The 14967-nt window shown below is 39.1% G+C and overlaps 1 protein-coding gene across 1 annotated transcript; it reads right to left on the minus strand.

Moving 5' to 3' along the window:
• Nucleotides 1-604: 604 nt before the first annotated feature.
• Nucleotides 605-8617, minus strand: LOC122967207 (deleted in malignant brain tumors 1 protein-like). Its single transcript, XM_044331737.1, has 5 exons — nt 8246-8617; nt 4959-5261; nt 2592-2912; nt 1187-1321; nt 605-1020 (listed from the first exon to the last, which is right to left on the minus strand). The coding sequence occupies exons 1-5, from the start codon at nt 8613-8615 to the stop codon at nt 737-739; spliced, it is 1413 nt and encodes a 470-aa protein (XP_044187672.1). The 5' UTR covers nt 8616-8617; the 3' UTR covers nt 605-736.
• Nucleotides 8618-14967: the final 6350 nt, after the last annotated feature.

Here is a 14967-nt window from a genome sequence, read left to right on the forward strand (position 1 = left end):
TGAAAAGTGTTAATGTCTGATGTCGTCAGGAATGTGTGGTTAGTGAAACGTGCTAGCAGGTGAATCACTATTCACCTGCTTTTAGCAAGGGCCCAACTGTCCCTGATACTGATAGAGTGAGGAACCTATTGTTTTTGGTAAGATTATTATTATTCCTCTACGTCATTGCATTTTTAGGGGCTTGGGATGCTTGAAAACTCATGAAAATTGGCACACATGTCAGAACTGATGAAATAAGCAAAGTTCTGTAGTGATTGGACTCAGGGCATAGCCAGGGACTCAATAGTGCCCCCAGAAAGCAGGGTCATGTTGGGATAAAGTTCTTTGGATGTTCATGAAATTCAGTGCGATCATTGCTCTCATCATTTTTGGACATGATACATATTTTTTTTAATTTTTTTGCCAAACAGGAAGTCAGCCATTTTGGATTTTGTGTGTCAATTTTCATCTTAGGAACACGTTTGAGGCCTTTAGGATACACAAAAACTCACAAAACTTTGTACTCATGTTGCACCTTGTCTTGTCTTCAACATCATTCAGCATTTTAAAAACACAGAAATCTGCCTGATTCGTTTGACTGGTTAGTTGTCACTTATTTCCTTTGTCTTGGTATATTTCCAGATTATATTAAAAGGTTTTCATTCATTGAACACTATGTACTTGCTTAGTTGCTGATATGACCAAAGAATGTAAATAGATAACAGTGTAGAAAGGACGTAGCCTGACATGAAGACACCTAAGTCTTTTGATAAATATTCTGATGTTCTCCAAACATATCCACAGTTTGTTCAGCTAAAGGCTGGGTAACATTTACATAGTCACTTTCATCATTTTCTTCTGGTCTGTTGCCGTCTACAGTAACAAAAGCCTCCTCAGCTTCTACATAATTATTCTCACTCTCCTCTTCCTCTACTCTTCCTGCTTGCTCTTTCTGCTTCCTCCTGGTGTCCGCAGGCTCAATATTCTCACAGACTCCCTCGTCCTTGTCTTCCTCATCTTCACAATGGTTCCTGACAGTCACTGAAACACAAGCATCAAACCAAAGTATCAAATCACTTCTCCAAATATCCAGCAACTCCTTACATACTGTGAAAAACGAGCACTTAGATGAAAAGTGTGTCTTAAAAATATGAAAAACAAACAGCCACACTTTTATGTAATGCACTGTGTCAATGTGAGCACAGACCTGGAGTCATGATGAGTGCTCTGGGCTGTCTGGCTCGTTGTCTTCTCCAGCGGGTCAGACAATCCACCAACAAGACCAGCAAGAGCAGCAGCAGACCCCAAGCAGCTACTAAGGACACCAGCAGCAACAACGGCACTGTAGGAGGAAGAACATTTGACAGTTTATCTATAATAACATCCGTTAACCCGTCATGCTTCAGATGATGTAAACAGGAAGTGCAATGGAGCAGGTGACGTAGGTGTGGGCCACACCTGAGCTGCTAGTTTTACACCTTTTAATTTTGGCACATCTGCACCATAGAAAATGATGCTGCATGAGCTATTAGCACTTCCTGTTTGCACTGTAACCATGGATATACAAACTACAATCATCATATCACTAAATATGATGACTAGGACACTGCTCTCACTGGAGAGAATAAGTTGTGCTGATTCCAGCAGGCTGTGCATGATGTCTGTGTATTATAATGCCACCAGCTCTGAGCGTCTCCTCAACACTTTCAAAACTCAGGTGATGAATATTAATACTCCACCTCCAGCACCAGTTTTAAAGGGGAGATCCACATTTTCAGCACTATATTTATATTTCGAGACTTTACTGGAATATCTTTCCATGATGTGCAGTTCATAAATCTCCTTATTTATCTTACACTGGCCCTTTATGCAGCCCTTCAGTCCAGCCTCTGTCCGAAACAGGCTCCTGTCTCTTTAAGGCCCCCCCTACCGATGAGCCCACTCTGTTCTGATTGGTCGGCTTCTGGAAGCCGCCGCATGGCAGACTTCTGCCAGCTATGTAAACAAATAATAGTAGTAAGGTTTCACATCTTTTTCTTGTTCTTTACTCGAAATGTCAACTTCTCAGTACATGTTCAAGCCTGAATCAAAAGAGGAATATGTGAGTGGACAACATGAACAACCTCGAGACTACAGAATGGATGGTCATTTATGGGCATGCATGATGAGCTGACATCATCTTGTCAGAAAGGTAGAATTTTTTGTAATAAGTATAGGCCTACTTTAAAAAATCAGTTTTCACTCCTTCTATTCCCTACTGTTATTTAAAAGTGACAAAATTCATTCATTCATTTAGACGAGGGCCAGCTGATTCTGAAGTGAAACTGACAGCTGATAACGGCAGTGATGTTTTTTCACTCAGGTAACAAGAGTTCCTCTCTGAGTACTGTGTGGGAGCTGTATGCTCAGATAAATGTCAAATCTGGAGGCTGAAGAATCTCAGTGGTGAACTAAAACTTTACTGATCTGATATAACATTCAGCTCAGCTGTGTTCACAATACATCAGTACATTAGTAATTAGCATCAGATGTCTGGTTGTTAAGAACAGTACCATTGAGTTGTTATTCATAAAATACAACAATGCTTAGCTTCAATTCTACAGTGTACTCACATTTAATGCTGACACTAATCAGTGTAGACTGTGTAGAAGTGTACTTCCGTGTGGACCATGTGACTTCATAGACACAACTGTAGTGTCCCTGGTGTTCATACTCAGCTACAGGGAAGTTAAAGGTGGCTGAGTGGTTAATGGCTGGCTTGGTTTCAATGATGTTGGAGCCAGAGAGATTGAGAAAGAAAACACCAGTGGGGCAGTGGGAGGAAATGGAGCAGGTGATGAGAAAGTCATAACCCCTAGTGACCTCTACGCCTTCTGGACGCAAGACCACCCCTGTGTTGGATGTCACTGAGATGCTGGGCTGCTGCAGTCTCACTAGGTACAAAAGGGTACAAGATACAACAGTATAAAGGCAATATACAATTCCTTACTTCCAAACCAGAAACTATGAGATCATGATTTATTCTAAACATACTAAGGCTATACTGTTCTGAAAAGCAATGCACAACAAGACTGATCTTTATACAAATATGTTGCATCTGTAAAATTAAAGAAAAGTATTTAATTTTTAAAGCATATAGAGAAAAAATATACAACATATGATATAATAGCCCTGCCCTGCTCCCTGTGTCCTCCCCAGCCAATCAGCTCCCAGCCTACCCTTGTATATTACCACCTGTTCCTAATTGTTTCATTAGATTAGTTTTTATTTAAGTCCTGTTTTTCAGTTCAGTTTTGTTGGATCTTTTGTTCTGTATTCTGTTCGCTCTGATCTGCCACTTTTGTTTTTGCCTGCATGAGCCTAAAATAAAGTTAATCTTCAGCCTCGCTCAGCCTGCATTTGGGTCCACTCCACATAACATAAATTATAATTAGCCTATAATCTAATCTAATTATACAATCTATACCAAATCAAAAGTAATATTTTAAAATAATCTTTAAAATAACTAATTAAGAACATCTCAGAACTATCTCTGCATTGAAAGCGTGGATAATGGAGTTTGTCAGCTCTGTTACTGATTTAAATAGATTTTAGAGTTTGGAATTTGTTTTATGTTTCCAGAACAGCTGCAATGTTTAACCCGACAGCCCAAGACATTAATTCACATTTGGCACTGTTTGGGAAGCCCAAGCTCTAATGGACAGTACGAAAGTTATTTGGGTTGGGACGGGTGAATCTTATATTTCGCTTTATTAAAAAATGCATGATCCTCCCCAGCTATATCTATATTTTTGTTGTATCCTGCAAAAAATGCAATACTCCTTCCCGCAACTTCTCAGAACAATAATGCCAATTTGAGCATTCCAACACTGGTTATTATTATTATTATTATTATTATTATTATTATTATTATAACTGAACTGAATTACATAATTATTAGTGTGTTTTGGAGGTGTGGAAATTTCTCGATTCTAAGATGCATCATGATGTGGACGTGGATTATTCTGCATTCACAAATTTCAAAAATCAATTTTCTAAATGTTAGTTAATTACGTGATGTTGACGGAACGAACAAGGCGGAACTCAACTGGGCAATGCAGCACCTGGGCAGTCTACAGCGCACACATGCTTAATATATCTTGTAGGTCATCTTCAAAAAAGGCAGCGGTTGCAAGCATTTTTTGATTTAATGATTAAATAATTACTGTTGCGAGACGAACATGAAGTATATTGTGAACTTTCTGTGCCATCACTCAGAGATTCACGTTAGCAGAGCGGAGCAGCGATCAGTAGTAACAAATGAGACTAGCAGACCAACACACACTGCAGCATTAAAGAATTTAAACCAACTCTGAGGTGAAGAAAATAACTTGGTGCTCAGTCTGTTTCACCTCAAAAACCGTGTGCCCACTCAACGTCTTGGACATCAATGTCTTTCCCCAGAGCTAACGGTGCATCAGAAAGGCTGCTCTCCACTACTAGAGGCATGATGTTAATAACAACACAGCGGAGAACATTTTGTCATTCTCATACAGGCAGGAGACTGTAAGATGCTTTCAAATTAATTAATTCATTAACTAATACAGTTAACTTTTTAAAATAAAAAGGCTGCGGACCATTTATCTTAATCGCCAGTTATATTTCATATTGTACTTCAGTGGACTGATGACACCAGTGAATGGTTCAGCACACAGTATACTGGAGCAAGAGAGTGAAAATAGTGCCCCCTTTTATATTCATTCAATCGAGAATCGGTTTTGAATCAAGAATTGATTCTGAATGGAATCTAACACCTAAGAAACCAGTATCAAATGGATTCACACCTCAGTTCCTTAATAAACCACATTTTCCCACAATTTAACACAGCATTAGCACAAAAAACTTAAGACCGTGGTGTAATTACACTTTTGTGCGTTTCTTGGTTTTTTTTTTTCTTTCTTGTTTTTTTCCTGTTTTATTTCCACCTTTAATTTACTTACCAGTAACAGAGAGCTTGACGGAGTCACTAATGGGAGAGCTAAAGTCTCGACCTGAAACACTTGTTTGAAACTGACACTGGTACAATCCCTCATAATCAAAATCCACTTTATTGATGCTGAAGGCAGCAAGGTTGGTACTTGGTGTTTGGTTCTGTCTGAATGAGCTTGAAGTCTTTGTCAATATGAAGTTTCCAGGTAAAGAATGTTGAATTTGTGTTGAAATAGAACAAGTGATGTCAACGTTCTGACCCCAGGTCACCTCACCGACAGGATTCATGGAGATGTTGGGCTTTGTTAGGCCTTCTGGAGAAAGAACAAAATAATAAGATGTTAAATGTACTGTATCTTTGATTTGGATTGTTTTTACATTGTTTGAATTCTTTCTATTTCAAGACTCAATAAACATGTACTGGTGAAGCAGAATCAGAAATATGACTGATGGAGCAGCTAGTGAATATCAAATACACAGTCAAAAGCCACTTAATTTGGGCTTTTTATGTTGCCCACCTCTTTAATAAAATAGAATAAATGAATAGTCTATATATCATCATTTATCCCCATACAAGTGCATCACAGCAGCAAAACATGTTTAGCCTTTGTGTTTGTCAAATAAGCCAGGCTATGGTTAAATGAAGCACGCAGCAGGATACAGTAGTCATATTAAAAAACAGACGGGGCTTACTGTGTAGGATGAATCTGAACTCATAGTGATTTGGACAAGAGATGTGGTAACATCAGTGACTGTATTCATATCTATAACTGAGATTTTATTTCGTCTTCATTTACCTCTGCAACCTGGGAGGAAATGTTGGAAAGGGAAACAGATGTTGTATTGGTACAAGTTGCCCAGAAGCTACCTAGATACCGCTTGCAGGCAAGTAAAGGCAGTATAGGGACCTTAGAGGTCTTAAGGAGGCTTAATTGTTGATGAAGGTGACCCAGAGCTGCCAAGAATTCTTTATAGTTTGCAGAACTGGGTAAAGAATTGTAATGCACCAGAACAGCTTTGTTTATCTGTTCAAATGTGCTCCAAATACATGTAATCCCCTTTTCTTTTCACTGTCTCTCTCGAGCTCTTAAGAGCTCAGGTGAGATAGGTGGTCAGTGGTTGGTTGTTGCCCCATTTAACAACTGGTTGAAAAAATGATTGCTTATGAACCCAGTGCATTTCTCCCTCCCTTTAGAATGTCACAAAGCACTAAGATGGTGACATAAATGCAAGACCTCAAAGTTTCCTCGTTAAGGGAAGTTTACATTATAGTTTTCTTTGTCTCTCTGTGTTGCGTGTGTGCATGTGCACGTTTGTGTGCATAAACACTGAGGGTGTCACAATACCTGCCTCTGTTCTGTTTTGTTGTTGTTTCCCTCATGGAACTCTTCAACTGTTTTCAGCATTCTAATTGTATTGTATGACATTTTCACAGCATGTGAGTTATTACATAAAAATGTTTGGTTGATTTTCAAATTCTTCAGCAAAATGCAAAACTGTACTCATTCAGTAATGTACATGTTTGTCTGCGCTCTGCCTTTTGTTTCTTCCATCCAGCAAGCAGGTGAAAGTTTTGTGAGCAGGAGAGCATTCAGATTCTGCGTGCACTCAAAGCATGCTTTTCTCCTTGCAGCCTACAATATTGCTCACGTAAGCAGAGATATTCTGCGCATTACTGCTGTAAAATTGCTTGCGAAAATAATATACGTGGACTGTTGTTTGGGTGGCGTGTGCAGCTCTTCTACATTCACATGTGGGGATCTCATTTGCGCTTGCAGATTTTGGCAGAGAGATGCTGATATATTCGCGCCATTTCTGCTGTCCTAGCTTTCAGTCCCACACTCTCTTCTCTTGGCTTTTCCATTCTCGACCTGTCCACCAGATTTCCCCAGACTTTCCTGCCTGGTTCCCACACCCACCTATTAACCTGTTGCCACTCATCAATTATCTCCACCTGCTGCTCATTGTCTCATCAGCCCTAGAAGCTTATATACCGGTCCTCTGCCATCCATTCCCAGCCAATTTGTCAGTTATTTTCTTGTAGACTTCCAGCCATTATGTTACCTGTTACCTGTTTCCCTGTTCCTGATTTTCCCTGCCTGATTTCCCACCGCCTATTGTTTTGACCTTGTTTGCCTGTTTTGATTTGCCTTCCTATTACTGACCTGTAAGCCTGCATTTTGGGATTTTTGATCTTTAAAGCCCCTTTTCATTCTACATGTCTGCCTTGGTGTCAGCAATTGGGTTCTCCTCCAGCTACCTTGTACCCACACCCGTGACAGAGGGTGTGTTTGCCAGTGTACCATTAGTGTAAAATAAGCAAGTTTACAGAGAACACCAGTTGATATTGCAAATAATACTTTAGTACTACAATTGTGCTAGCACGATGGCACTGTGGATGGCTGACTTGGTTGTTCGTTCTCTCATGCTTTCATTGTTTTTGTTTATTTGTTCTGCCTTTTGTAACCCTCATAAAATTGCTTTTACCAGGGAGGAACTGCTGAACATTTGGCAGTTTGCTCCAAACAGTTTTTCTCCAATCTTCATAAATGCAGAAAGTTTTATGGAGATTTTGGTCAGAGGAGCAGCAGCTCTCCGTTGGGCTGAGGGAGAGCTGCAGGTGGTAAAAGCACGCCGGTGTGCTGTTTAAGTGAAAACAGCAGGGATTTTGAACACCGTTCTCTGTTCCCTAGCCAACAAAATGGATGCTGCTGCTCATCAACAGGACAGTTCATTACAGCTGCCTGGCTTCCATTTCCTCCAAGTGGACCATGTAACAGAGTTATTGAGGAAAACAGGGGGAGTTGCAATCTGCTTTCCCATTTCCCATTAATGAAAGTTGGTAAAATGGTCCAAATCTAGAGACTCTTTCCATGAACTGCAAACCATGTGAGTTTTCCTCCTTTATTCTGGTCGGCGTTTACATCCCACCTCAGGCCTGTGTTCGTGAGGCATTACATACATAAATCACTGTCTCGTTCTTTTTCCCCTGACTCATAGGCAGAAATTTAAAATCTGCAAAGGCTGGGGTTAAAACTGTGAAGAGATGGACCAACAAGTCCAAGATGGAGCTATAGGCCTGCTTTGACTTTCTCCACACACATTAACAATAGATCCTGATTCACAGCAAAAGTCAGGTGGGTTGGGGTTTCCCAAGCTGTTCTGACGAGCAGTTGATATATTGTCGCCTTAATGTGTGAGTTGTTCATGGTTTTCTTTGACTTTGGGCAATGGTGCCAACACAGATTCATTTAACTTACTACAAATTAAAAAGATAGTGATCCAAAATTATTCTCACCTGAACAGACAACACCAGCGTCCTCACTGTGTTTACAGTTGTGTGTCCCAAATCCTCTGTGCTGACACTCAGCTAGAGACGCCTCACTTCCTGAACAACGCACATCATCAAGCCAGATTTGGCCAGTTCTTCTACCAAAGATGGCCTCTTTAGGGGCACTCAGAGCCGCCCCACAGTCCAGCTGTTTGCAGACCACCTTAGCATTATTTAAGTCCCAGTAATCATCACATACTGTTCCCCAGGTGTTGTTGTAATAGATTTCAACTCTTCCAGAGCACCAAGTAGATGCCGATAATCTGACTGTGACACCTGGGCACAGAACAGAAAACAAACAATTCATGAATAGACCATGTGTTTTGTTGGTTGTCATTAATTCATGATAGTGTCTTGTCTATATTGTTGCAAGACGCATTAGGCAGAAATTATCATTAACATTACTTTGCATTGGACAAAATATTTGAAACACCTCAGTATGACACACACACATATATGTATATGTATATGTGTATACATATATATATATATATATATATATATATATATATATATATATATATATATATATATACAGCACCACAAACCGCATCCTCCACAATGACCAAAAAGTTTAATCAAGATGTTAAAGCCCAGCTAAACTGATCAGGACACCCATCAGGTACAAAAGACAATTTACACAGAATGCAAATGTAAAACTACAAGTATTGTATGCCTCGAAAAGGAGAATGGACTGACCTGCAGCAGGTGAAGATGAGGTCAAGAGGAGAGATACTATAGGAGATTTTTTTTTAAATGACATGGGTCATTATATCAGTGAAAACATGCTGAAATATACAGTAACTTGTCTTGTTTTAAATCATTATCTATATACAAAAAATCTCACCTATGGCCAAATAGAACCAGTTTCTCTGAGTACTCCCCATGGCATTGGTGGCAGAATAGATGATAGAAAACTGAACTAAAAGCTGTGAACAGAAACATTTCACACTGCTGTTTTTTTCCCCAAAACACTTCCCTTTTTCTTGTTTTTTTTCAAATGAAACTCAATAGAGGGTGGTGCAGTGGTTAGCACTGTCGCCTCATAGCAAGAAGGTTCTGGGTACCAACAAAGCGGCAACTACCATGACATGAGAGTGAAGCCAGTGTGGAAATACTTTAAAGTACAATACCACCGACGGCCCCTAGATGCTCCAATGACTGCCATTCAAACCATTCAACTTTTCTCTAGAAATACTAAGTCAGCCTTTTTTTTTCAATGATTATTGTCTCATTCACTGAATTTGGGCCCTCTAATAAGTGTGCTCACAGTCATTTTGGAAATTATTGCTCCATTAACAAGATTTGAAGACTTACAGTAGCTTTAATGTCTGTCATGTGGGTGTTGATTGAAAGCAGTGATTGACAATTCGCTCACCTGCTGCTCTCCCTGGCTCCAGGACTCAGTGAGTTGCAATATTTCAGTAAGTTTAATGTTACTTGATTATGACACCTGCCCTGTTAGCACAATTTAGCTTAAGTAGCTAACATTAATGCACATACTCCTCTCAGTTTTCCCAGTAAGCTAGCCTTAGCTTGGGTTCCAGGTAGCAGGGTATGTTTCCACATCATGAAAGGCAACACCCTGGACTCCTTATTTGGAAGGTCCTGGCTTCAAACAGAAAAAATAGTACCGACCATAAGCAGCAACTCTGGATTTCAAACTGGCTCTAATGCAAACCAATAGGTGACATCACACCTCACTCTATCTATCTTTATAAACAGTCTATGGAGCCTTTCTATGTGGAGTTTGCATGTTCTCCCTTTCCTCTGTGTAGGTTCCCTCTGGGTTCTCTGGCTTCCTCCCACCAATCAAAAACATGCAGGTTAGGTTAATTGGCGACTGTAAATCACCCATAGGTGTGAATGCTTTCCATTGGCCTGGGTTGGTCCCCTTTAGCCACGCTGTGCCAAACCAACCTGCGATGTAATGTGTTTCCACTTCAGCCTCACAGCAGGGATTAGCAGTGGCGAGCCGCATTGCTGTCGTCCTGCTTGCTGGCAGGGCCAACCGCAGTAACCTGTGACAACCCCCCTAATCTCCACCCCCCACACACAAGTGGTGTGTTACGAGAGAAAGCTATATTTAAAAGCTCTGTTTGTTCAGCTCTCAGTACTTTTGTAGCTTCTAAATGATTTTTTGCACTTTCAGATATCTACCTTATCTTCCTCAACAATCTCAGCCTTATTGGAGCCATGTTAAGTTACTGCTGATAAAAACCCATAATTTCTTGCTATTGCTGTGTCATATTAAAAGCTTTCCAATTGACAAACTAACAGGAGCCTTTTATTATGAAGAAGATATAGGAAATGTGTTCTGAATCACTGTTTTAGAAGAGCTTAATCAATGGCATAAACAGCCACAGTGAGATGTTAGATGAAGAGCTGTAGATTAGCTATACTGCTAATTATTTTAAAGGGTCATGGGAGGGCTGGAGCTGATCCCAGCTGACATTGAGCACAAGGAGGGGAACACCTTGGTCGCCAGACAATCACAGGGCTAACACAAATTTTTTTTCCACGGCACAACAAAGTAAAATAAGTTATGTTGGAGGTGCTGTTTGCAGAAAATGCAGTAAGAGCCTGTTGTGGATGGTTGAAACTCAGTAGTTTAGACAAATCAGCCAATCTGATCTATCAAATATGCCATTCTGTGCTTTAAAAAAAATTAGATGCAAAACTGTGCTTTTGCGATATCATGTTTGGAAATGTATATTTAATGTAATGTTATATAAACTGTGACTGGTGTGTGAATGGTTATGTGCTGGGTGGAACTATAACTCATGCTAACTCAGTATGTATTTTCAAACACTGTAATTGGTCGATGATAATCTTTTCTACTTGAACACGTCAACCCCAAAAGCATCCAAGGGTGAACCTCACATTCTATAATACGCTCAGATTTTATGAATCAGTCTTGCACTTTAAAAGCCATTGAGATTACACAGAATTTGGATAAAAATCTACGTAAAAATAGATCTTGGAAAAGAAAATTTAAATTTATTAGTCACACACTCACCTGGGGGATACAAGCCCGGTCTGACTTGTTCCCACAGTGATGGGCTTTATAGCTGCATCGTTACCTTGGATACAGTGTAGCCAAGTATTAAATATGAAATATAAGATAACAGCATAAAAATATGAAAATAACACAAATATGTACACCTTACAACTATTCAATAAAGGTAAAATTACTGACAAAATTATATTCTATATTACAAGATTTTGCTATTAGACATAGTGACCATTTAAAGCTCAAATGATGTATTTAATGTAACATGCAAGAGGTAAATGTTACAATAGCACATTCTGAACCCTGAATACATCACACAACTGTCATGTTTTACAGCAGAGAAAGTTGTTACTGTTCTTGAACAGAAATCGATAAATCCATTCAGCGAATCAGTGCACAGTATTCAGATCAGGTGACGCAATATGGCAGTGACTATGTTCAGCAGATGTGCTGTTTGAAAGCGAATTTCAGTGTAACTTTGGCTCAAAGTCATCTTTAAAGATAGATAATTTGGACAAAACTGAAGAGGCTGTCATGTTGTCTCCTTCAAAGCATAAAAAGAAGTTAAGTAAAACAGAGTTATTCTGGATCCAGAAAATACTGAAATGTTTAACACTGAAACACTAAAAAATGTGAAATACACTGAATACTGTGAAATATTAAAAACTGAAACACTGAGTCACACTGAATGCTGGTTTGATACTGAATACAGTGACACACTGGATACTGAGTTACACAGAGTAACATGGAGGACTGAGTTAAACTGAATACTGTGAAGCACTAAGTAATAATAAGTAACATGGAATATGGAGTTACACTGAATACTAAATGGAAAACTGTAAAACAGTTGTTTAGTTCAGTTCCCAAAGAGCTGATTGTTGGCAAACGTTAGGCTCAATGAGTCAGCTCTGCAATGAGATGGTCTGGTCACCACTGTGGTGGCTCTAAAAAAAAAGACAGCTGTGATCTTTAATAATACTTTACAGGTTAAAACACTGGCACATTCATGCTCTGGGGTTTTGTAGTCTGGCCGGGATTTCTAAGGTATGACCTTGTAAATATGTAATATTTGCCATTCATGTTATTATTTGTTTATATGTTTAGTTATTTGTTTTTGCAAGAACAACCAACAAAAGACTGGTGGAGTTATTTGCCTTTGCTAAAAAAAAAAAAAAAACTTAAAATTTGAAAAAAAAAACTATTTCTCAATAAAGTTTTTGTACGTTACCTGTTTGCTCCCACATTGTGCGGCCCACTGAATGTGTGCAGTAATATTTCTCTCACTGGACCATAGACTTTACATATCTTTGCTTTACATTGGGATGACATCACAGACTTTAAAATCATTTTTCTGGACTCTTTCTGAATTTTTATATAAAACTTTCATGAATTAAACATTCATGATACAAAGAGAAATTACTGCAGTTTGCAGTTGGAGGTGTCCTACTAATTGTTTTACAGACAGTCTTATTAAAATATGGGATCTAATATGCTATAACTTTGTGTCACTCCCCTGCAGCCCAAAAGCCTTTTTCCCATAGGCTTTTGGGCTGCAGGGGAGTGACACAAAGTTCGCCCCCATTCATTTTATATGTGACACAAGCAAATTGCATTGCAAGGCATTGTGGGATTCCAGGCAATGAGGGAAGCTATGGGAAGATGTACATGGAGGTGAAAAGAATTGTTGCTGTTTGTTGTTACTGTCCTTAATTCCACTTTTATACAACCCTTCCCCTCCAGATGACATAAACAAAAGACATGCGGCTTGGCACAAAGTAGCACAAAGCAGGGAGTTTTTTATTTACACAGCACTTGCTAAGAAATGTACAGGCTAAAACCTTGTTGATATTGTGACGTAAATATCTGCGCGTACTTGCCAGTGGTGTCGACTCACCCATAGTGATGAGTGAGAAGTGGTGCAAACTATACTGTGTGATTTGTTCACCTACTGCGGGTCTTCACCTTAATACATCCATGGAGCGTTTACTGAAATGTGGAAAATATTGCAGTTTCTCCAAGGTATGAAGGTGGAGACAGAAGCAAATTAATCTCAGATTAGCAGATGAAGTCTACTTTGTGGATCACTAATAATAAAATTATGGCTTTACCTTAACAATAAAGAATGAATTCATGAAATGAACTCATTCAATAAGTCTTTACAATGAAAGACTTTTTAGCATTTCAACGCTTTTTAACACACTGCGTTTTTACTGTCTTCAAACAATTTTTATGGTTTTAAACACATCTTCCAAATTGTTTCTCATAACTGTATGGTCTTTTTTACCGTTGCACCATTTGTGGAGAATTTACACAATTTGTGAAACTTGTACTAAACTAGATCTGAACCGACAAGAATGACTAAACAAACACAAACAAACATCAAAAACATAGACAAAAGTCAGATAACCTGAGGCAACGGAGAGGCTGTGTTTCTGCATCTAGCAGAAGACATCCCTAAATTTTAATCTCAAATGTAAAAAAGAAGAAGTTGAAAAGTTCCATGTAGTCTGTTGTAAGCGACAGATGAAGAAAAGGCCACTATTTTGTGTCAAGTGTGTGTGTGTAATATCAGCATGTGACTGATAGATGTCTTGGTAGTGATAGATGATAGGTGGTAATACAAATAAGAGGAAGTTGTAGAGTTATAAAAAGAAAAGCCAAGAGAGACTCAGGGTCCCTTTTCTTTTTGCAGGACCTCTTTTTTCCATAGGGCTTTAAGAGAGATCTCTTTGAGACTCTTTGGTCGTTTTAGCTTTTTGTATTGTAGTTGTAGTTTAGTTTTTGTATTGTACTTTTTGCACCTTATATTACTTCTTATTTTGTAAAACCAAATAAAACTGGTTTGTATTTTCATACATTCCAACCAAAGTTCCTGACTTGTGCTCATCTCTTGGGATAGACTGACATTAGTTTTAAATTTATTTAGATTAAAAATGATGATGAAATTTGTTAAGGATAAATTAGTAGTGTTTATTGAATAACAGGATGGCAGATTTAATGACTGAGGTCAACATGCTGCTGTACATGTGGTAGATGTTTGATTTCAGAATAGAATTAGGTTGAAAGATTTATTATTTGGGGTTTTATTGGCTACATTGTTAGGGCCAGGGCTCCGAAACTACCCTATAAAACCAGGAGAGTGTCCTTAACCATCAGAGTGGGCTTCCTCCAGAGATGACCTGTTAGAAGGCCGTCTTGGAGTACTTTCAAACCTGCAACACCTATTTGCACCAATACACTTCATTGTGACCCAGGCTGTTAGGAATTCCTAAATAGGGCTGTTGGTAGTGGTTCAACGACAGCTGGCGATTATAGAAGCCAGGCTGAATCTAGTTCCCTAAGCAAGGCTTGGGTGGTCTTGCGTGTAGATTTTGGGAACCCTGTTTGATACCTAGGTCAGAGGTAGAGGACAGCCATCTGATGGTGCCTTATCCACATCAGCAGGGGGTATCGGTCATCTGTAGGCAGAAACCATTACACCCTTCATAATGCACTTACAATGTAAATGATGGGGCCCAAATCCACAGTCCTCCTGTGCAAAAATGTATTTAAAAGTTTATCTGAGGCTAATATTAAGCTTAATGAGTCAAATCAAGTAGATATCTTTCAATGTTACAGTCTTTTTAGTGCCAAAGTCCCTCTTTTTCTTACTATACTTCCACCACAGCTCAACAGG

Source organism: Thunnus albacares, chromosome 17 (assembly GCF_914725855.1).
Source record: "Thunnus albacares chromosome 17, fThuAlb1.1, whole genome shotgun sequence".
Lineage (NCBI taxonomy): Eukaryota > Metazoa > Chordata > Actinopteri > Scombriformes > Scombridae > Thunnus > Thunnus albacares.